General features: G+C 38.7%; 1 protein-coding gene across 1 annotated transcript in view; it reads left to right on the top strand.

Annotated features, from left to right (window-relative positions):
* SCIN (scinderin) overlaps window positions 1-15,510 on the top strand; it is a 51,254-nt gene that overhangs the window by 3,547 nt on the left and 32,197 nt on the right. Inside the window, exons 2-3 of the mRNA XM_068404674.1 lie at window positions 1,166-1,320; window positions 2,852-3,013. Coding sequence (XP_068260775.1) covers window positions 1,166-1,320; window positions 2,852-3,013 — 317 coding nt within the window. The remainder of the gene's footprint in view (window positions 1-1,165; window positions 1,321-2,851; window positions 3,014-15,510) is intronic.

Raw genomic sequence — 15,510 nt, 5'->3', positions numbered from 1 at the left:
ACTGCTGGGCCATGAATAGGGCACTCATTGTCCCTGAGAGAGGAGCTAGGTCTGTGATAACTGTCATCCCCCTTCTCCTATGCTTTTTTCTTTCCTAATACCTTACCATCAGGCTTCCTGTGACACCAGTGACTCACTATACCCTGAGGTGACACCAAGACCTCACTATGCACTTCCCCTTTTCCCACAGTCTGTGAGAGGTATTTCTGTGTGGACTGTCTGGACCTCTGTGGTATTTTTCCACTCAGTCACCTAGAAGCAAGGAAATGGTTAATGTAAGTGAGAAGCTGCTCTTGAGAACAGTTGCTTGTATACCAGCATCTCCCTGTTATTTATAAAGAAAAAAATACATACTAAAAGGAAAACCTCGCTTTTCCTTACTCTTCAAAAGTTCTTGAGAAGCCAATTTTTTGACACTCAATCCTACTTGCTCTCATCTTGAAGCAATCAAAACTGCTGAAAATGTTCATCAAAAACGAATGGGCCCATGCTAAAAGTTTTCTTTTGATATGCAGCCTACTTTATTGTGTTGATGGCCTAATCACGCTGCAGTTACGGAGGCCATTTTGCCACAGTCCTGAGAAGAGGCTAATCTCTGAAAGGTACAAAACAGTGTGACCTCATGAAGCAAATATCTGAGCCCCAAAGCTGCATTTCTTTCTCCCAGCTGTACCAGGCAATCTATTAAAAGATCTTTAAGCAAAATACCCTTTGCTTGCATTATAGTGTCAATACTCCTGAGTTATTTTCACTTTATGGCTTGGCGAGTTGCTCTTAGCATAAATATATGGTTTACCATCTAATCAGTCCTTTGATAAGACCTTACTTGGTCTTTGCGCTTCAACTCAAAGTCCAAAAATCATTACTGTAGACACTTGTCATGCTAAACTCAATTAAAATGTTCTATTGTTCAAAGAGGCTGAGAGAAGACGAACTTGGCTATTTTTCACTTTTTTTCTTATGAATGCAGTTCCACAGGTAGTTAAGAAATGGTCTGGATGGTCATGCATTTGTTGGTGAACAAGGTTATGATGTTGTGCTTTGTTGCAACATATATGTGGGCTGCACAACCTGCTGCAGGCAGTGCCTGATTGTCACAGAAACAATTTCTCCAACATATTTCAATATTAGTGCTCTATAGACATAACATGTCATCTTATTTCAGGGAAAGAATGTACCCAGGATGAAAGCACAGCTGCAGCTATCTTCGCTGTTCAAATGGATGACTATTTAGGAGGAAAGCCTGTGCAGAGTAGAGAAATTCAAGGATATGAGTCTACTGAGTTTGTGGGCTACTTCAAAGGAGGAATTAAATACAAGGTAAAGAGCCAGCTGTCAAAATATATTTTAAACCTATATGTAACATTGTCCCCCAAGTAAAATCTTTTGCTTTGTATCTGTTACTGAAAGTTTAAAAATTCTTTCTTAATATTCAGTGGGTTTAGATCTGAACTACCTATCCTAAACTACAGGAGTCCCAGTACTTGTACAGAAAGCAGCAGCTTGTTTACCAGTGTCTCTTCTGATAACTGAAAACCTGTCCCAGTAATTTAATTTTTTTTTTCCCCTACAAATCAAGCTATCCTGAGATTTCATACTTGTGTGTCTAAGGGCGCTCACAGTAGGGACTCTGTTTGGGAGGCAGTAAGTTTCACATAAACCATTTCTACTTTGTGGACTGAATCATTTTATTCAAATGCAGAACCCAATGTGCTGAAGTGGTTAAAAACTTGAGCAGAGTGGAAAAGACCAAAACCTCACTTTGGTCTAAAAATGGTGCTTTTGCAGTCCTATTGCAGTTATTTTCTTTAAGGTAGGTTAAAAAACTCCCAAATACTTTTAATGAAAATTTTGTTTTAAAAAGCTGTAGTGTCAGCCACCCTGTTACGTCACTACAAGAAACAGAATCTTTGGAAGGAAATTTTGACATCTGTGTTTTTTAAGAGTAAAGTAATGTATCTCCTGAGAAGCTCCTTGTAGTAGGAGCTCTGGGAGCCATTGCTCTGTCAGCCTTTTTCCCATTATGGAGGTTTGTAACTTGTCATGGTCTACATGAGCAATTTGAACCTTTTAACTCTGCTTGCCTAAGAGAGCTTGACAGTGACCTGCCCACTCTTACTTTTTTTTCTTTGTAATTTCAAGAGACACTTTCTATTCCAACCCAAGATCTGGGTCTCCTGGAGGAGTGGGGAATGCTGCCTCATAGAGGCAGACAGCCAAGCCAGTTTACAGGAATAAGTTAGGCTTAAACTTACACTTTATAGATTGTAAATCAATAGTTTGGTCTCTCTTCCTCCAGTTTGGTGCTCTTTGCTAGGTTGCCTCCTAAGCTGCAAATATTCCTTTCAGAAAATTACAGAGCTGCTGTGGAATGACTCCTCTCTCTACACATAACCAGGCACTAAAAACACCCAGACTTCAGAATTTAAGGAAGTTGTGAAAACTTGTACAGGAGTTGCATATTGCTCTGCTTTCCCTCAGTCCTTATTTGATAACCTACTGACTTTTGTCCTAACAGTGTGGTTCAGCGTTACCTTAACCTCTGGATGATGCGGAAAAGTGTGGTAAATCCTGTGCTTTCCCTTTCCCCATTCATCTGAAAACTCTTTGAAGCAGGGTGACATCTGCTCCCTCAGATAAAGGCTCACACCTGAGAGTTCATCAGCAGCTATGTTCCCCAAGTTTCTCTGGTCTTGTGGTCAGCACTGTTAAACAGTATATTATTTTGGCTCACCTCTTACTACATAAACTATTTTTTTTGCCTGCTAGCTCTTCAGCTGTAGCAAAAAGGTAAATTTGCAGAAATCAAACTGAATTAAAGCTTGGTGCTTTGTTGTTTTGTTCTATTCAGGCAGGTGGTGTTGCCTCTGGATTTAACCACATTGTTACTAATGATCTGAGTGCTCAGAGGCTTCTGCATATCAAGGGCCGGAGAGTTGTAAGAGCCACAGAAGTTCCCCTGGCTTGGACCAGCTTCAACAGAGGAGATTGTTTCATTATTGACCTCGGAACTGTAAGTCTTTCCTAGAGCAAAACGGAGTTAAAAGTAAGAGATGCAGCATCATTCTAAAGTCTGAATCATCCCCTAAAATACGCAACTTATTTTGTCACTCATCCAAACTGACAGAAAGAATCTGCTTTAGAAAATCAGTTTTAGTGTCACAACACTTTGAAGGTCCAAAACTGCCCTAAATGTTTTCTGAAGTATGCACATATTATCCTTCAGGAAACAGTTCTCTTTCTCACTCAAGGAACTGGGATTTTTTACTACTGATGTTTGAACCTGAAGCTGTTCACAGTAAGTCCTCTCTGACTTTGACACTGTCTACCAGCTGAATGGGATCAGTGCTAGGGTTCAGAGCAGAACACAGATTGGACCTTTCTCTTAAGATCATTTCTTCATATTCATAAAACATTGATAGTGACAATTGACCCTAAAGAAATAGCTGCAAAAGAAGTTGTCATAATAAACTTGTCATATAATGTGTTATAAAACTACTTGAGTATTTCAAGAGATCACTTGAGAAGCAATCCCATACTTCAAGACTTTCTGCTGAAAGCAAGTAAAGAGACTTAGTGCAGAAGCATATGGACAGATAAGATAATTTTGCTTGCTTCAGATAACTTAAAATATAGTACTGTCACCTTAGTATCAAAAAGTCTAAAAATGAATTCTAAAAGTAGCAGCTGGGATATAGTCCACTCTAGTTTGATACTAGTTATCAGTTTGAAGTTATTCCCATGCCTGATATGCTGACATGTATAAAATTTAAAAGCATATGAAAGAAAATAGTTTATCTTCAAGGCAGCAACTGCAGTTGGTCTTAACTGTAGTGCTTCACAAGGAAGCGGTCAGCTACTTCAGCAAGATTTCGGAGAAGGGTTCCCTGACCTCTTTAAAAGAGGAGCTGTTCTGAACTCATGTTAGGGGTTTGGCCATTTCTTCTGAAAAGCATCCCCTGGTGTGATAATTGAAGATATTGGTATCAAGTAGCTATATTGATTCTGTCTATTAGAATTTTATCATGCTTAGCAGCCTTCAGATAGAACAACAACCAGTGTTTTCCTAATATTATCCCATTCCTTTTATGGCACTGTGGTCTAATCATCTGAAACAGCCAAGTGATCAGTATCTAAACAGCTATCTCTCAACGTCACTTTGTGTTTAGGATGCATAGAAGACTCAAATCATCTATTACCTTTCAGAGCTAACCCATGGGAGATAGGAAAGTTGGAACTGTGTATTGATAGAAAGTGCTACTTTTGCGGTCAGTCTGTCATAGGGCTTGAGTCTTCTGGTTTGGAGTTAACCTCCTATGGACACCTTGTGGAACTGGGTGTACCCCATGAATTTGACTTGTCCTGACCCTTATTATGTCACAGTTACCTAGTTCACCTAAAGTAATTATTCAGGTCACACTGCAGACATGGCAATGACACTGATGAAATGCACTATGGGTATATAGTGGTGTTACGTGTATAGCTTGGGGTCCATGCCGTTTTATGAGATTTGTGGAGAGGAAAGCGCTGTCACTACGTGATTTAAATGTAATATGGCTTTAGAGTCCTGATTTCTAATACTGAACGTACATTGTGAGCCTTTTACTTTTTTAGTATAGCATCACTCTGGTTTCTGATTTCCTGTTTGACAAGACAGAGGTCAAGCAGCAACGCAGCCCTGTGCCTTTGTAGGAACAAAGATTAGATAAGAACAGCATCTAGATCTTTTCTTTACCACGCTATGGGAAACGTCAGTCAAATCACATGACTAATAACAGTTCTTGGTCTTGTGATGTCAGTGGTATACGAGGGATGGGTTTTCTTGGGTGTATTAACAAGTTAAGGAAAAAAGTGTTTCAGCATCCACACATTTGTAGTAATTTCATCATAGATTATTGTGTAAACCAGACCTTTCTTGTGGGAGATGAAAAGGCAATGTGTGACGTACTTCAAGATGAAGATATGCAAGTCTAGTGAAGAGCCTGTAGAGAATTAGGTGCGGTAGAAAATACACTGTCACAGTGGAAATCTTGAGCAAGTTTTATAAGAACTATATTTCAAGCTGAAATAACTGCATTTCAGATTGCAATTTTCCATGACTAGATGTCCATGTAAAGGGGTGAGTCTTTACAGGAGCTCTTAATTGAATTTAGGGGTCTTTTTAAAAACAAGAGAAAATGATTTTGGCTCAAGTAGATTCCTGTACTTAATTGAAATAAAATGAATCTTAAATAGAGTTGCTCTTGCGTCTTGGGTTTTATCTCAGGGCACTACTGAGTCATTGTCTGAGAATAATGGGCAGTAATTGCATGAAATAATGAGCTTATGGTCAGTGCTTTTAATATCAAATTATTGTAGCATGTCAAATAAGATGAATTTCCAAGACTTACTTTCCCAAGTCTCTTAGCTAACAAGAAAGATGGTCTCCATGTTACTGCAAAACTGCTTGTGCAGTCCATTCCCTGTTACATTTTATCAAGCCACTTATCTAACACAATGAAAAATCATTTCAGTTTTCCCACTGAGCTCAATTACAGCAGTATTTTAGACCTGTGGTTTGAAAAGATAAGAGAAAATTGAGAAAGGTAGTAATTATCAGGAATAAAATCATTGAAGTCTCTAAGGTTTCCCTCACGGTGATAATGCCTTAAGTAAAAAGCATTTGTGTGCATTTCCAGCTAGGTTCACGTATTTACAGTTCAGGTTCTGATGGTTTCCTCATACCTAGATATGTTACTAAACCACATTTACAGCTCTTCAAATATACTGCCCAGGTCTTATCTTGCCTCCTTTGAACTCGCTAGGCTGCAACAGAAAATAGCTGCAGATGGCAGAGAAAACCCTGTCTTTGATATGAGGGGAGTCATTAGCTGTGAGTTATGTGCAAAGACCTTTAACAATCTTCTGTAAGATCATGACATGAGCGCTGTAACTACCAGACTGATGTTCCAGTGCAATGAGTGATCCAGGAGGGTGCCTGAGGTGCCAGATCCTGATTTATCATCTTTTTTTTTTTTTTTTTTTTTTTCCTACAAGGGATTTCCAGGACACCTCCTTGATGAACCTGGGAATCTCCCTGTAAGGGAGCCTTTGGGACAGGGCAGGCAAGACAAGTGCAAGGCAGTTGCTGAGGAAGTTTCGTACAGGCCTGGAGTAAAGCATACCTTACCTCATCAGGTGCTGCTTAGCGCATCCTGTCCTGGCAGAGCTGTGTTCAAACCCTCCCAGAAGCCATAGTCTTCTGCCACACTTCCCATCCCATCCTTCTGGCTGGATGGTGCTGAGCTCATCCTGGTATCCCACCTGAGAGGCACCAGGATGTGTTTGGCAGTTCTTGGTGGCCATAAACTGTCTGGCCTTGCTCTGTGCTGTCCCCTTTACCTCCAGATGCATCACCCCATCCTCCAGCCACATTGTTCTTTCTTCCTCCATCACTAAGACAAATTCTCAAAACAGCAAGGAGCATGAGAGGGCATGGAAAATGATCATGGAAGGGAAGGAAAAAGATTAGTCATTGTGCCATTCATTGAAAAACATACACACTGTTTCCCAGGCTATTTTAGTATTTTCCAGATATGTATGTTAATATAGCTTATATATATGTATTTCTGATAAGATGTGCTAAAGACTTTCATCTGTTTTGTCAATTTTCTTAGTGATTGGTTTAAAGTGGGAAGGAAACATCAGTATTGTGAAGTTCGTACATTGGTGTACACTGGTGATGTACCGAATGTGAATGTTGAGAGGTGTTGATAATTTGAGTAGTTATCAAAACATGGAGCAGAAGTAATGGGAGTAGCAATACAATAAAACAACGTGAAGCGATCAACTGATTTTACTGAAAGCTTCTCAGCTCAGTTTGGGAAGCTCTGCTGTATGAAGGCTGTCTAAAGTTGTATCCTTAGAGACCAGCAAAAATATCCTCTATGCATTTGTTCAGATAGAGCTTTGTAAAATGTAAGACTTCATTCTCTCTGGCTGACTTCCCTCTTGATGGGAACCAAGTGACTGCAGAGGACAGGGACAGGGCTGCGTACCACTCAGCCTCCTGGAAGAAATTACGAGATGGTTCTTAAAATAAGGGGAGGGGGATGACGTGATTGATAAGTACCAAGCAGTTCTGAGCTTGGGCCTGTTTGAGGCTGGAAAATTTTGTCAGTACAATCAAAGTTCTGCTAATGAAATGTTACCCTTCTTCCCAAAGGAAGAATGCAGATGGTGTGGTGATAACTATAGCTCAAGTTAAGTGAAGACTGAAGATAAACTGCACTCAGTTGTCCATCCTTCCCATTCCTATAGTGATGCTTACAAACATTTATAAACAGCCAAGAGGTTGCTGGTTGGAAATTTAAGAGCCTGCAGTGTGCTTAAAAACAACTTGTTGTGCCATCCAGCAATGTGTATGTACTTCTCAAGGGCTTCCTAAATCACAAGTGAACATTCTGATGTTAGAACTCCAAAGTATGAGACTGAATAAAGCTGTTGTGGTCATGTATCTGTCAGTATGCTCCTACTTGAACTCCTGACATAACGGGTATGTCAAAAGAAAAGACTGCTGTCTTGCACAGACACTAGAAAAAAATACATCAAGCAAAAAGGCTGGCTCTTTTGACAGCTGCTTTTCATAGAAACTGTTAACTTGCTATAGATTAAATTATGTTTACAAAAAGAAAATTAACTTCGGCTTTTTAACAGTAAAAGACCAAGAGGACAGATACTTGCTTTATGATTATGACTGTGGGGTATGATTCAGCATCACATTGCAGCCTTAAGCACAGTTGTAGTTTTGCTTATTTCTGTAATCTCCCTGCTTTCTTGCCTGCACCATCTCTTCTAGTGGCTTTGCTTCTCTTCCTGTAGACAAACGAGCTCACAATCAGCATATTAATCACTTTATTAAAGTCACTGTTTGGGTATAAACAGGACTGGAAGAGCAGATTCTTGCATGTTGGAATTCATCACTGTAAGTTTCTCTTTCTAGTTGCTTTCCCTGGCACTAACAACTGACTAGTCATGTCGTTTTTTCATGTTTTTCATTCACATGTTTCTGCTACAACTAACCTCTTCCCCTGTTTCCCCAGCTGAGAGTTAAACTATTGCTCATGCTGTAGCAGGGAGTTGCCAAACAAGTAGCAGAGCTTGAAGAACTAAACAGCTTTAGTTCTTTATTAACTTTATGGACTTATTAACAGCTTAAAAATGTGGCTATATCTATGCACAGTGTATCTTAGTAAGCAAGCATCTCATTTTTCTGTAAATCTGTGAACCAATTACTTTTACAGCTCCAGTAGTGTAAACTCCAGCATTCTGGAATTTGTTATAGTCCCAACATCATCAGATGGGGAAAAAGGAATTCTAAGCCTTTTTTTTTTTCTTTCCCCACTTCAGTTAGAATATTCAGGATATGTAGCTTTCCTTCACACTCTGGACTGGAAAGCTTCCCCTCGCCCCCACTTGCATGCAGAAAAGTGGTTGAAACAGAGACCATCATTAAAGCTTCAGGTGGACATGACATACCTGTATGCACAAGGATTCATTTAGGTTACTTTTCTTCCTGATGCTGTAGGAAATCCAGATGTTTTGCTGCATGAGCTGCTGTTATTTAGAATTAATATCCTTCTGGGACTCACCCTTTAGTACACTGTGGTATAGCAACATCTATTCCCAGAACATACTATCAAAACAGGTGTGTGAGGAAAAATGAATGTAGTGAGTGTATGACTGTGGTACATCTGGCTTATTTTTATTCTGACAATTTGTTACAGTTGAGTCAAATGGGAGACTCCAAGACCGATTACAAAGACACTGTTGTAATTATACTAGGGCCACGCTTGTGGTGGCCTCAGCAACATTCTGGCTGAATGAATTCAGAGTTTATTTTGGATTATCAAAACTCCACAACTTTCAATGGTTCACTGTATTACAGTTTCAACAAACGTAAAAGGCAGATTTGATGAATATGTGAAATGATTTTTTTTTTTTCTTTCCCCTGCCTGTATCAAGAATTCAAGAGTCGAGACAGGAGAATACATTGAATAATTTAAGGAGAAAAGTGTCTCCAGAAGCCTATATTAACCTGGTACAATCCAAACATTCTTCTCAATATATATGTCAGTTCCTAAAAAACTGAATGTCAGTGAACTGACAAAAAGTGCTGTATCCTAGTCACTTTTATTCAGTTTTACTGTTCAGTTATTTTCCCCACCATTTGGACTTTTTCTTGATTTAGCACTCTTTTTTTGCTTAAAAAAAAAAAAAGCTCCACACTCTTGCTTTAGGACTCTCCATTTAGTTTCCAAAAGCTTGGTGTTTGGATTACAAACACCAAGGTAATGTGCATTTGTTTTACAAATACTTGTACTGAGAATTGAAGGCACTGGAAGCATTTCTGTTGCTTGCAGTTCATATAAAAACTTTTTCCAAGTCTATTTGTATTTTATATTGGCATTTTTCCTTTAAATCTGTTAACTTTAATTAAAGAGACTAGTGTTCAACAAAGAACAGTTTCAGATAAAATGAACTCTTGCCTTATCAGAACAGCTGTTTATTAATGACCATGATAAGAATGAATAGAGTCACAGCTGAGTGCATGCCAATTATTTCAATACAAACATAGAAGCATGGTAAGATATGTATAAAAGCTTTGCCAATATCTGTGCATCTTCAATCTGCCTCTAGCTTTGCTAGTTTTTTTTCTACTTCCCTTAAGAAGTGGTATCTTAGGTTCACTCACATGTGAATATTAGGAGTGCAGACTTCTTTGGGTGCTCCTGCACCTTTCCTCCTGACCCACCTTTCTTTACAAGCCTTGTCAGCCTTTCTCATACCTACGCACTGTGAAACCACTACAGTGGCTTTCTGTGATGTGGTTATTTGCTCAGGCTCTGATCTGATGCTGTCTAATAAACAGAAGCAGCTAAGCCTAGGAGAAGAGAGAAATTAAGGCAGTGATAACTTCACAAACCTTCTTTTCTTGCTTTTAGCCATTTTGTATGAGTTGTGGGGGTAAAGAGAGTGTGGTATGGTGTTTCACATGAATGACCAGGTTTAGCTGAAGGTCTTTTTTTGTGCTAAGCCCCTTTGCTTCATAGCCATGCCTCTATACCTAATGTTGTGGTTTAGAGGAACAGAAGACAGCATCCTGACTGACATACGTTAAGTCAGCATAAGCTACATCATGTTGGCATGACACTATTCACACTATAGATTTAGCTGACTCTTAACTAAGAGTGGTAATTTTTTTAATTGACGTGCAATTACATGCAGGGAGCATGTTCTGGTGTAGATGCAGGCAAAGCTGGACACGCTTAGGGTACATCAGGGCCTGCCAACAAGGAATAGAGGCACACTGGCTTGTGATACTTGGCTTAAAGCCTTTCCTTAGTGGAAGCTTAAATTTTTATTTTAAGATCAGTGGGACTCAATCTCTTAAGCATTTCACTGTCATTTTGTACAAAAATTGAAGTTTTGCAATGAATTTGCTTCAAATAGAGGTTTTGAAGCCTATTTAATTTGTTTAGCTTTTTGATGTCTCTTCATGTAAGAGAACGCAAATCAGCAGTTACAGCATGGGCCTGAAAATTAATAGGTACTTCAACAAAGATATAGGATTAAAACACTTATGTTGAGGATATGTTTGTAACTAGAACAAAATTGCGAGTTCTTCACAGATTTAAGCTTCTTGGTTTTGCTTTCATAGTCCTGGCTAAGATTTGTAGAAAAGACACCAGGGCACAGTATATCTTCATTTGCTTCCAAACTGAGCAGGCTGCTGGTTGAATACAGAGGTGTCTGTGTGTTAGAAAGGAAAATTTGTTTTTATTTCACTTCTGAAATAACCAAAATTTTTTGTGTATTTTTCCTTCTTTTGCTCTATGTGTCATTTGGGACTGGAGCAGGAAGGCAGGAGTTGTACTTTCACAGCCCCTCTCCATACAGGGAAAAGTGCAAAGGTACTCTGAGTAAAAGTAATACAAGCCGTACATAATCATCCTGCCACACACTTCTGCATAGAAACTAAGTGTCGGGTCATTTTTAATGTGCTGTAGAAATCTCATGTGACTTGCTCAAGGTGACTCTGCAGGCGAGAAGCAATCAGAAATAAAAGCAGCAAATCCTGCTAGTCTATGATTAGAAGACCAAACTGCATCCCCCAAAATGTGCAGCTGAGGAGAGACCTTGCTATGTCCACAGCATGCATGGCACAGACCTGGTTTGCCTTCCTGACCTCCCTCAGGAACCCTAGGGTGATCATTGTGATTATTCATGGTAACATTTTCTCACCCTCAGCTGCTAATTGTCCCACTGTGATCTGACAAGTATATTGATATCGACAACCATTACTATCAGGTAGCAGAATAGCTCACTTCCATAGCATCTCTCAAACTCTGTTAAAGATATTAAAAAATAAATAAATACTGCTAGCACAAACTTCTGAAAATAAACTGGGCTTGGCACAGGAATTACTGGTGAATGAAGTTACTTTTTTTTTTTTTTGGAAGGGAGTGAACACTTGAAGTCTATTTTCATTTTAATGGAAACATTTTTTTGTCAGCCCGCCAATTCAAAATAAGGTTAGCAAAACAAGCCTAAAAATAGTGAAGGTTTAGTACAGCTAAGGAAGTGTGAAAGCACTGAGTGAGCTAAAGCTACATACCATATTATGGCCCTAGTTGAGCACTTTATATATATATGTGTCTAAAAATACATACATGAATAATAAAACACAGGCCAAAAGCTCAGTGGTCTGTTGACCATGGTTAGATAACTAACTGACTGTATTTCAGGTAAATGCAGATCTAAATATTAGCCTTGTCAAGAAGTGGCTTTAACTTTTAAAAATATCATTTTGTGGCTTTAAATTGTTCAAAACCCAATCTGCCTAGAGATTGAAATGGTTAAGTTATATCAGGAAGACAAACTTGTAAATATCCAGCTGAACTTCTACCATGAGGCCTCAAAATTAGATACATTTAAAAATAATTGAGAAGATGATTTTACTTCAGAAGAGAAAATTAACTAAATCTAAGCTCCTGAAGGCTTGTAGCACTGAATGCTTAAGAGATTTGTTTAGTGCTCATAGTAGATACAGTAAAATATTATACACTTTGGGACACTTTCATGACTTGTGGCTGCTCACTTCCTACTATTAAATTACACAGTAAATGAAATTTAGCTTTCAGGGTTTTAATAAAGAACACTGTATTTATTCTCTAGTGCTGAAAAGAATCAGATTCTTGTTTCTCTAGCTTTTAAAATCACTATTTTTTTAAATAACCAGGGAAGATGGAGCTTATAGGAATAGTATGGCTTGTTCATGTGAAGTCCAGATCAAGGATGTTTTCAGACACTGCTTGTTGATTCAAGTTTTTTTTATGCAGCAGGAGAAAACCTTACCACACAAGGTTTCTCAAGGTTACAGCTAACAACATTTTTTATTTATTTTAGTTTATGACAAAAGTATTTAGGCCACATTATTTTGTGGGAATGTTTCTGTAGGAAGGTGGACTCCATAAGGAAAATAAAGAAATCTGCAAATCAAAAAATCTGAAATCCATTGCTGTAGGTTTTTAAAGGTCTTTCTCCTTCTGCAGGCTGATTTGAAGCCTAGAGCCAGTGGACTGTAGGAGAGCTCTGTTTAGTCACTTGCTAATTGAAGGCAAAGTGGGAGAATACGCTGTGAATGTGGGGTAACCAGGGCACACTGTGCAGTGGGACCTTTAGGAGATGCTGCGAAAAGAAAATGTGAATTTATTGTCTGAGAAGTAAAGGTCTTTGTAATTTGCAGTGACAATTTAATTCTCACAATATCCTTTGTGGTCAGTACAGTAAATACTATTCATTTTTTAGCTGAGAATATTTGTTTGAGGTTGCATGGCCAATTACCAAAAGACCAAGAGAAGGCTGGCATGTACAACTGAAACTGAACTTTTAACCTTTCTGAACAAGTAATCTCCAGGAATTGCAGCATATGCACTGAGATAAGCCAATAGCTGCCTAACCTCTTCAGCTAATTCTCTATATATGTCTTCTTCCTCTTCCTTATTACTTCTATACACTGTGAGAAATAAAGGATTCCTATTTATTGCTGCTATATCTCTAGTGACTCCTGTTGTCTCACGTAATTTCAAATAAACTCAATCAGTAGGAGGTGGGCCAAGATGAGAATGAGTAAGATTGAGTGCTGAAATTCTCAGAAACTAAAGGAGTCTGTGTTTTGGGAAGTCTCCAAAAATCTGGGAGAAGATGGCTGAAGTAGTGCATGGCTGTAATAACTACATTAAAAAATCTGCTTAAATTGAAATGTTTGATTTTCTACAAACTCAAGGCAGTCTTTCATTATTTTTTAAGAAAATTCTGTTTCCCTGAGTATGCACAGATATTTTTTTTTCCTGTGGAAATGCTGAAAATCAGATTTAAGATAAGGTTCAGACCTGAAACTAAGTATGTCTCCAGATTCTGGATTCTTAGTAAGCTGACAGTACTTAAACTAGAACTTGGAAGCAGCTTTTTTTTTTTCTTGTCTTAAGCCTACAGTTGTGTTGGTAAAGACAAGCTGAAAACCTCACAGCTTTCATTGCATAACATCTGCAAGTTGAAAGGGATCCAGTTCTGGGAATCTGTGTAATCCTGACGTAAGCTTAAAACTTCGTCTTTGAAGGATGCTTCCAAAGGGAAGGGAAGGGAACTTGGCTGTGAGATCACTGAGTTTGGGGTTTTTTTTTTGTGTCCAAATTGGTGAAAAGTAAATATCAGAAGCTACTAGTGCTGTTTTGCATGCAGACACCATCAACATTAGCTGTCTTCTAAGAAAAGTTTGCATTTGCTAGTACTCTCTTATTTGTCTCAAGCCACCATTTCAGGTACTATTAAATAACAATAGTGGTCAGCAGAAATAGCTTAAAAAGCTTTTTTTGAACAAAACAGGTTTTCATCCAAAATCTAAGTTTTATACAGTTGTATATACATCGTAAAACTAAGACCCCAGTAATTTACTCAGTGAGGGCTCTGATTAAATCCTTGTTATCTGCATTGTAGATTAACACAAACCAGTTCAACCCTTTTTAAAGTTGAAAATGACTGTGTGCCTTTATTGCTGTACTGTTTGGACTATTTGGTAGAATCATGTGAAGAAAAATCAAATTACTTTCTTCCAGAAGAAAGGAGGGAGGAAAAAAAGCAACCAGCCAAGCTAATTTCCTTTGACTAGCTCCTTCCAGCTCAGCCTCTAGCAGCTCTGCAGCTGATATTCTGCCTGCTCTTCGTAATTGATTCCTCAAGACTGAAATCTAATTTCTTTATTCTGAAATGCTTTGCATTCAGGATGAATAACAGGATTTGCCAAAGCTGGGGGTTCTTGGTCTGTGGTGTGACTAGATTAGGTGACCTGTCTTAGGCTGGCATGGTGGCCCTCCTTCCTGAGAGGTGCCTTGGGAACATGCTCCATTCTAGTTGAATTGTGCTTTCCCTGTCATGTGCAGGGCATACCCATTCACTACCGATTCAGACAGATGAAAGGAAGGCCTTGAAGGCCCCTAGAGGAGTGGGCTACTGCTACCCAAGTGCTTGCTCAACATGAAGTGCCACTGCTGTGGTGTCAGGGGAGCTCCTTGTAAAGCTGGCAACCACAATGGGACGGAGTGCCCCTGTGGCAGCAGCATACTCCTAGCTGCTGTGTCTCCTGAATGGAGGCATCTTTTACAGATGTGTCTCTTGTCTTTATTTTAGTCTGTTCCTGAGGCAGGAAGAGGGACCAGGTGTATGTCAGTCTTCTGCTGGGGAGACACTTGGTGGTTACCTGACCAGAAAAACTGCGTATTCCTGATCTGTAAATCTTTAGAAGTAATTTATAAAGACATTTGTGATAACTACAGTTGGAAGGGATTGCATTAATCTGAGGTTAATAAACTTTTATGAGCTTTGGATCAGCTGTACACTGAGGAAAAACCTTCCAGTGAAGAAGACTTTCTTTTGAAAACACCTGTCACCTGGTTGCATTTGAGCTGGTTTTTGTGGTTTGATACAGCAGAGTGCGTGACAAATATCATTATACAGCAAAAAGTCACTAAAATAAAAACTGGGTTGAAAGATCTAACTTCACCTTTGGGTTTTCCTTGAGATTTTGAAATTCCTTTGTTTCTTGCCACAGATGAGAACCAGCACTGCTGAAGTAGCATCGAAGAGGAACTGACAGATATAAAATAAAAACAATTTTCAGTAGCAAATTTATGAGTTTCAGGTTCTTTAGATAGCAGAAGATATATCTGTATTTGGGATAAAACTCAGTCAAACCAAAACTCTGCCTATTCTGAGACTGAGCTGTCACTTAATATGTGGATGCTAAACTACATTGCATAAATATCTTGCATATTACGAATATCTAGGTGACTTAGAAAATTTCTTCTGGAAAGTATTTAGAAAAGATGTAGCTTCACTGATATTCTGGTAGTTTAGATCCAGTAAGATAATTATTAATAAAATATTACTTTCATAATTTTGCTCAGTGTTGAA

Source organism: Nyctibius grandis, chromosome 7 (genome assembly GCF_013368605.1).
Source record: "Nyctibius grandis isolate bNycGra1 chromosome 7, bNycGra1.pri, whole genome shotgun sequence".
Lineage (NCBI taxonomy): Eukaryota > Metazoa > Chordata > Aves > Nyctibiiformes > Nyctibiidae > Nyctibius > Nyctibius grandis.
Note: the sequence above shows the minus strand (reverse complement) of the source record. Positions and strands in the feature narration are given on the sequence as shown.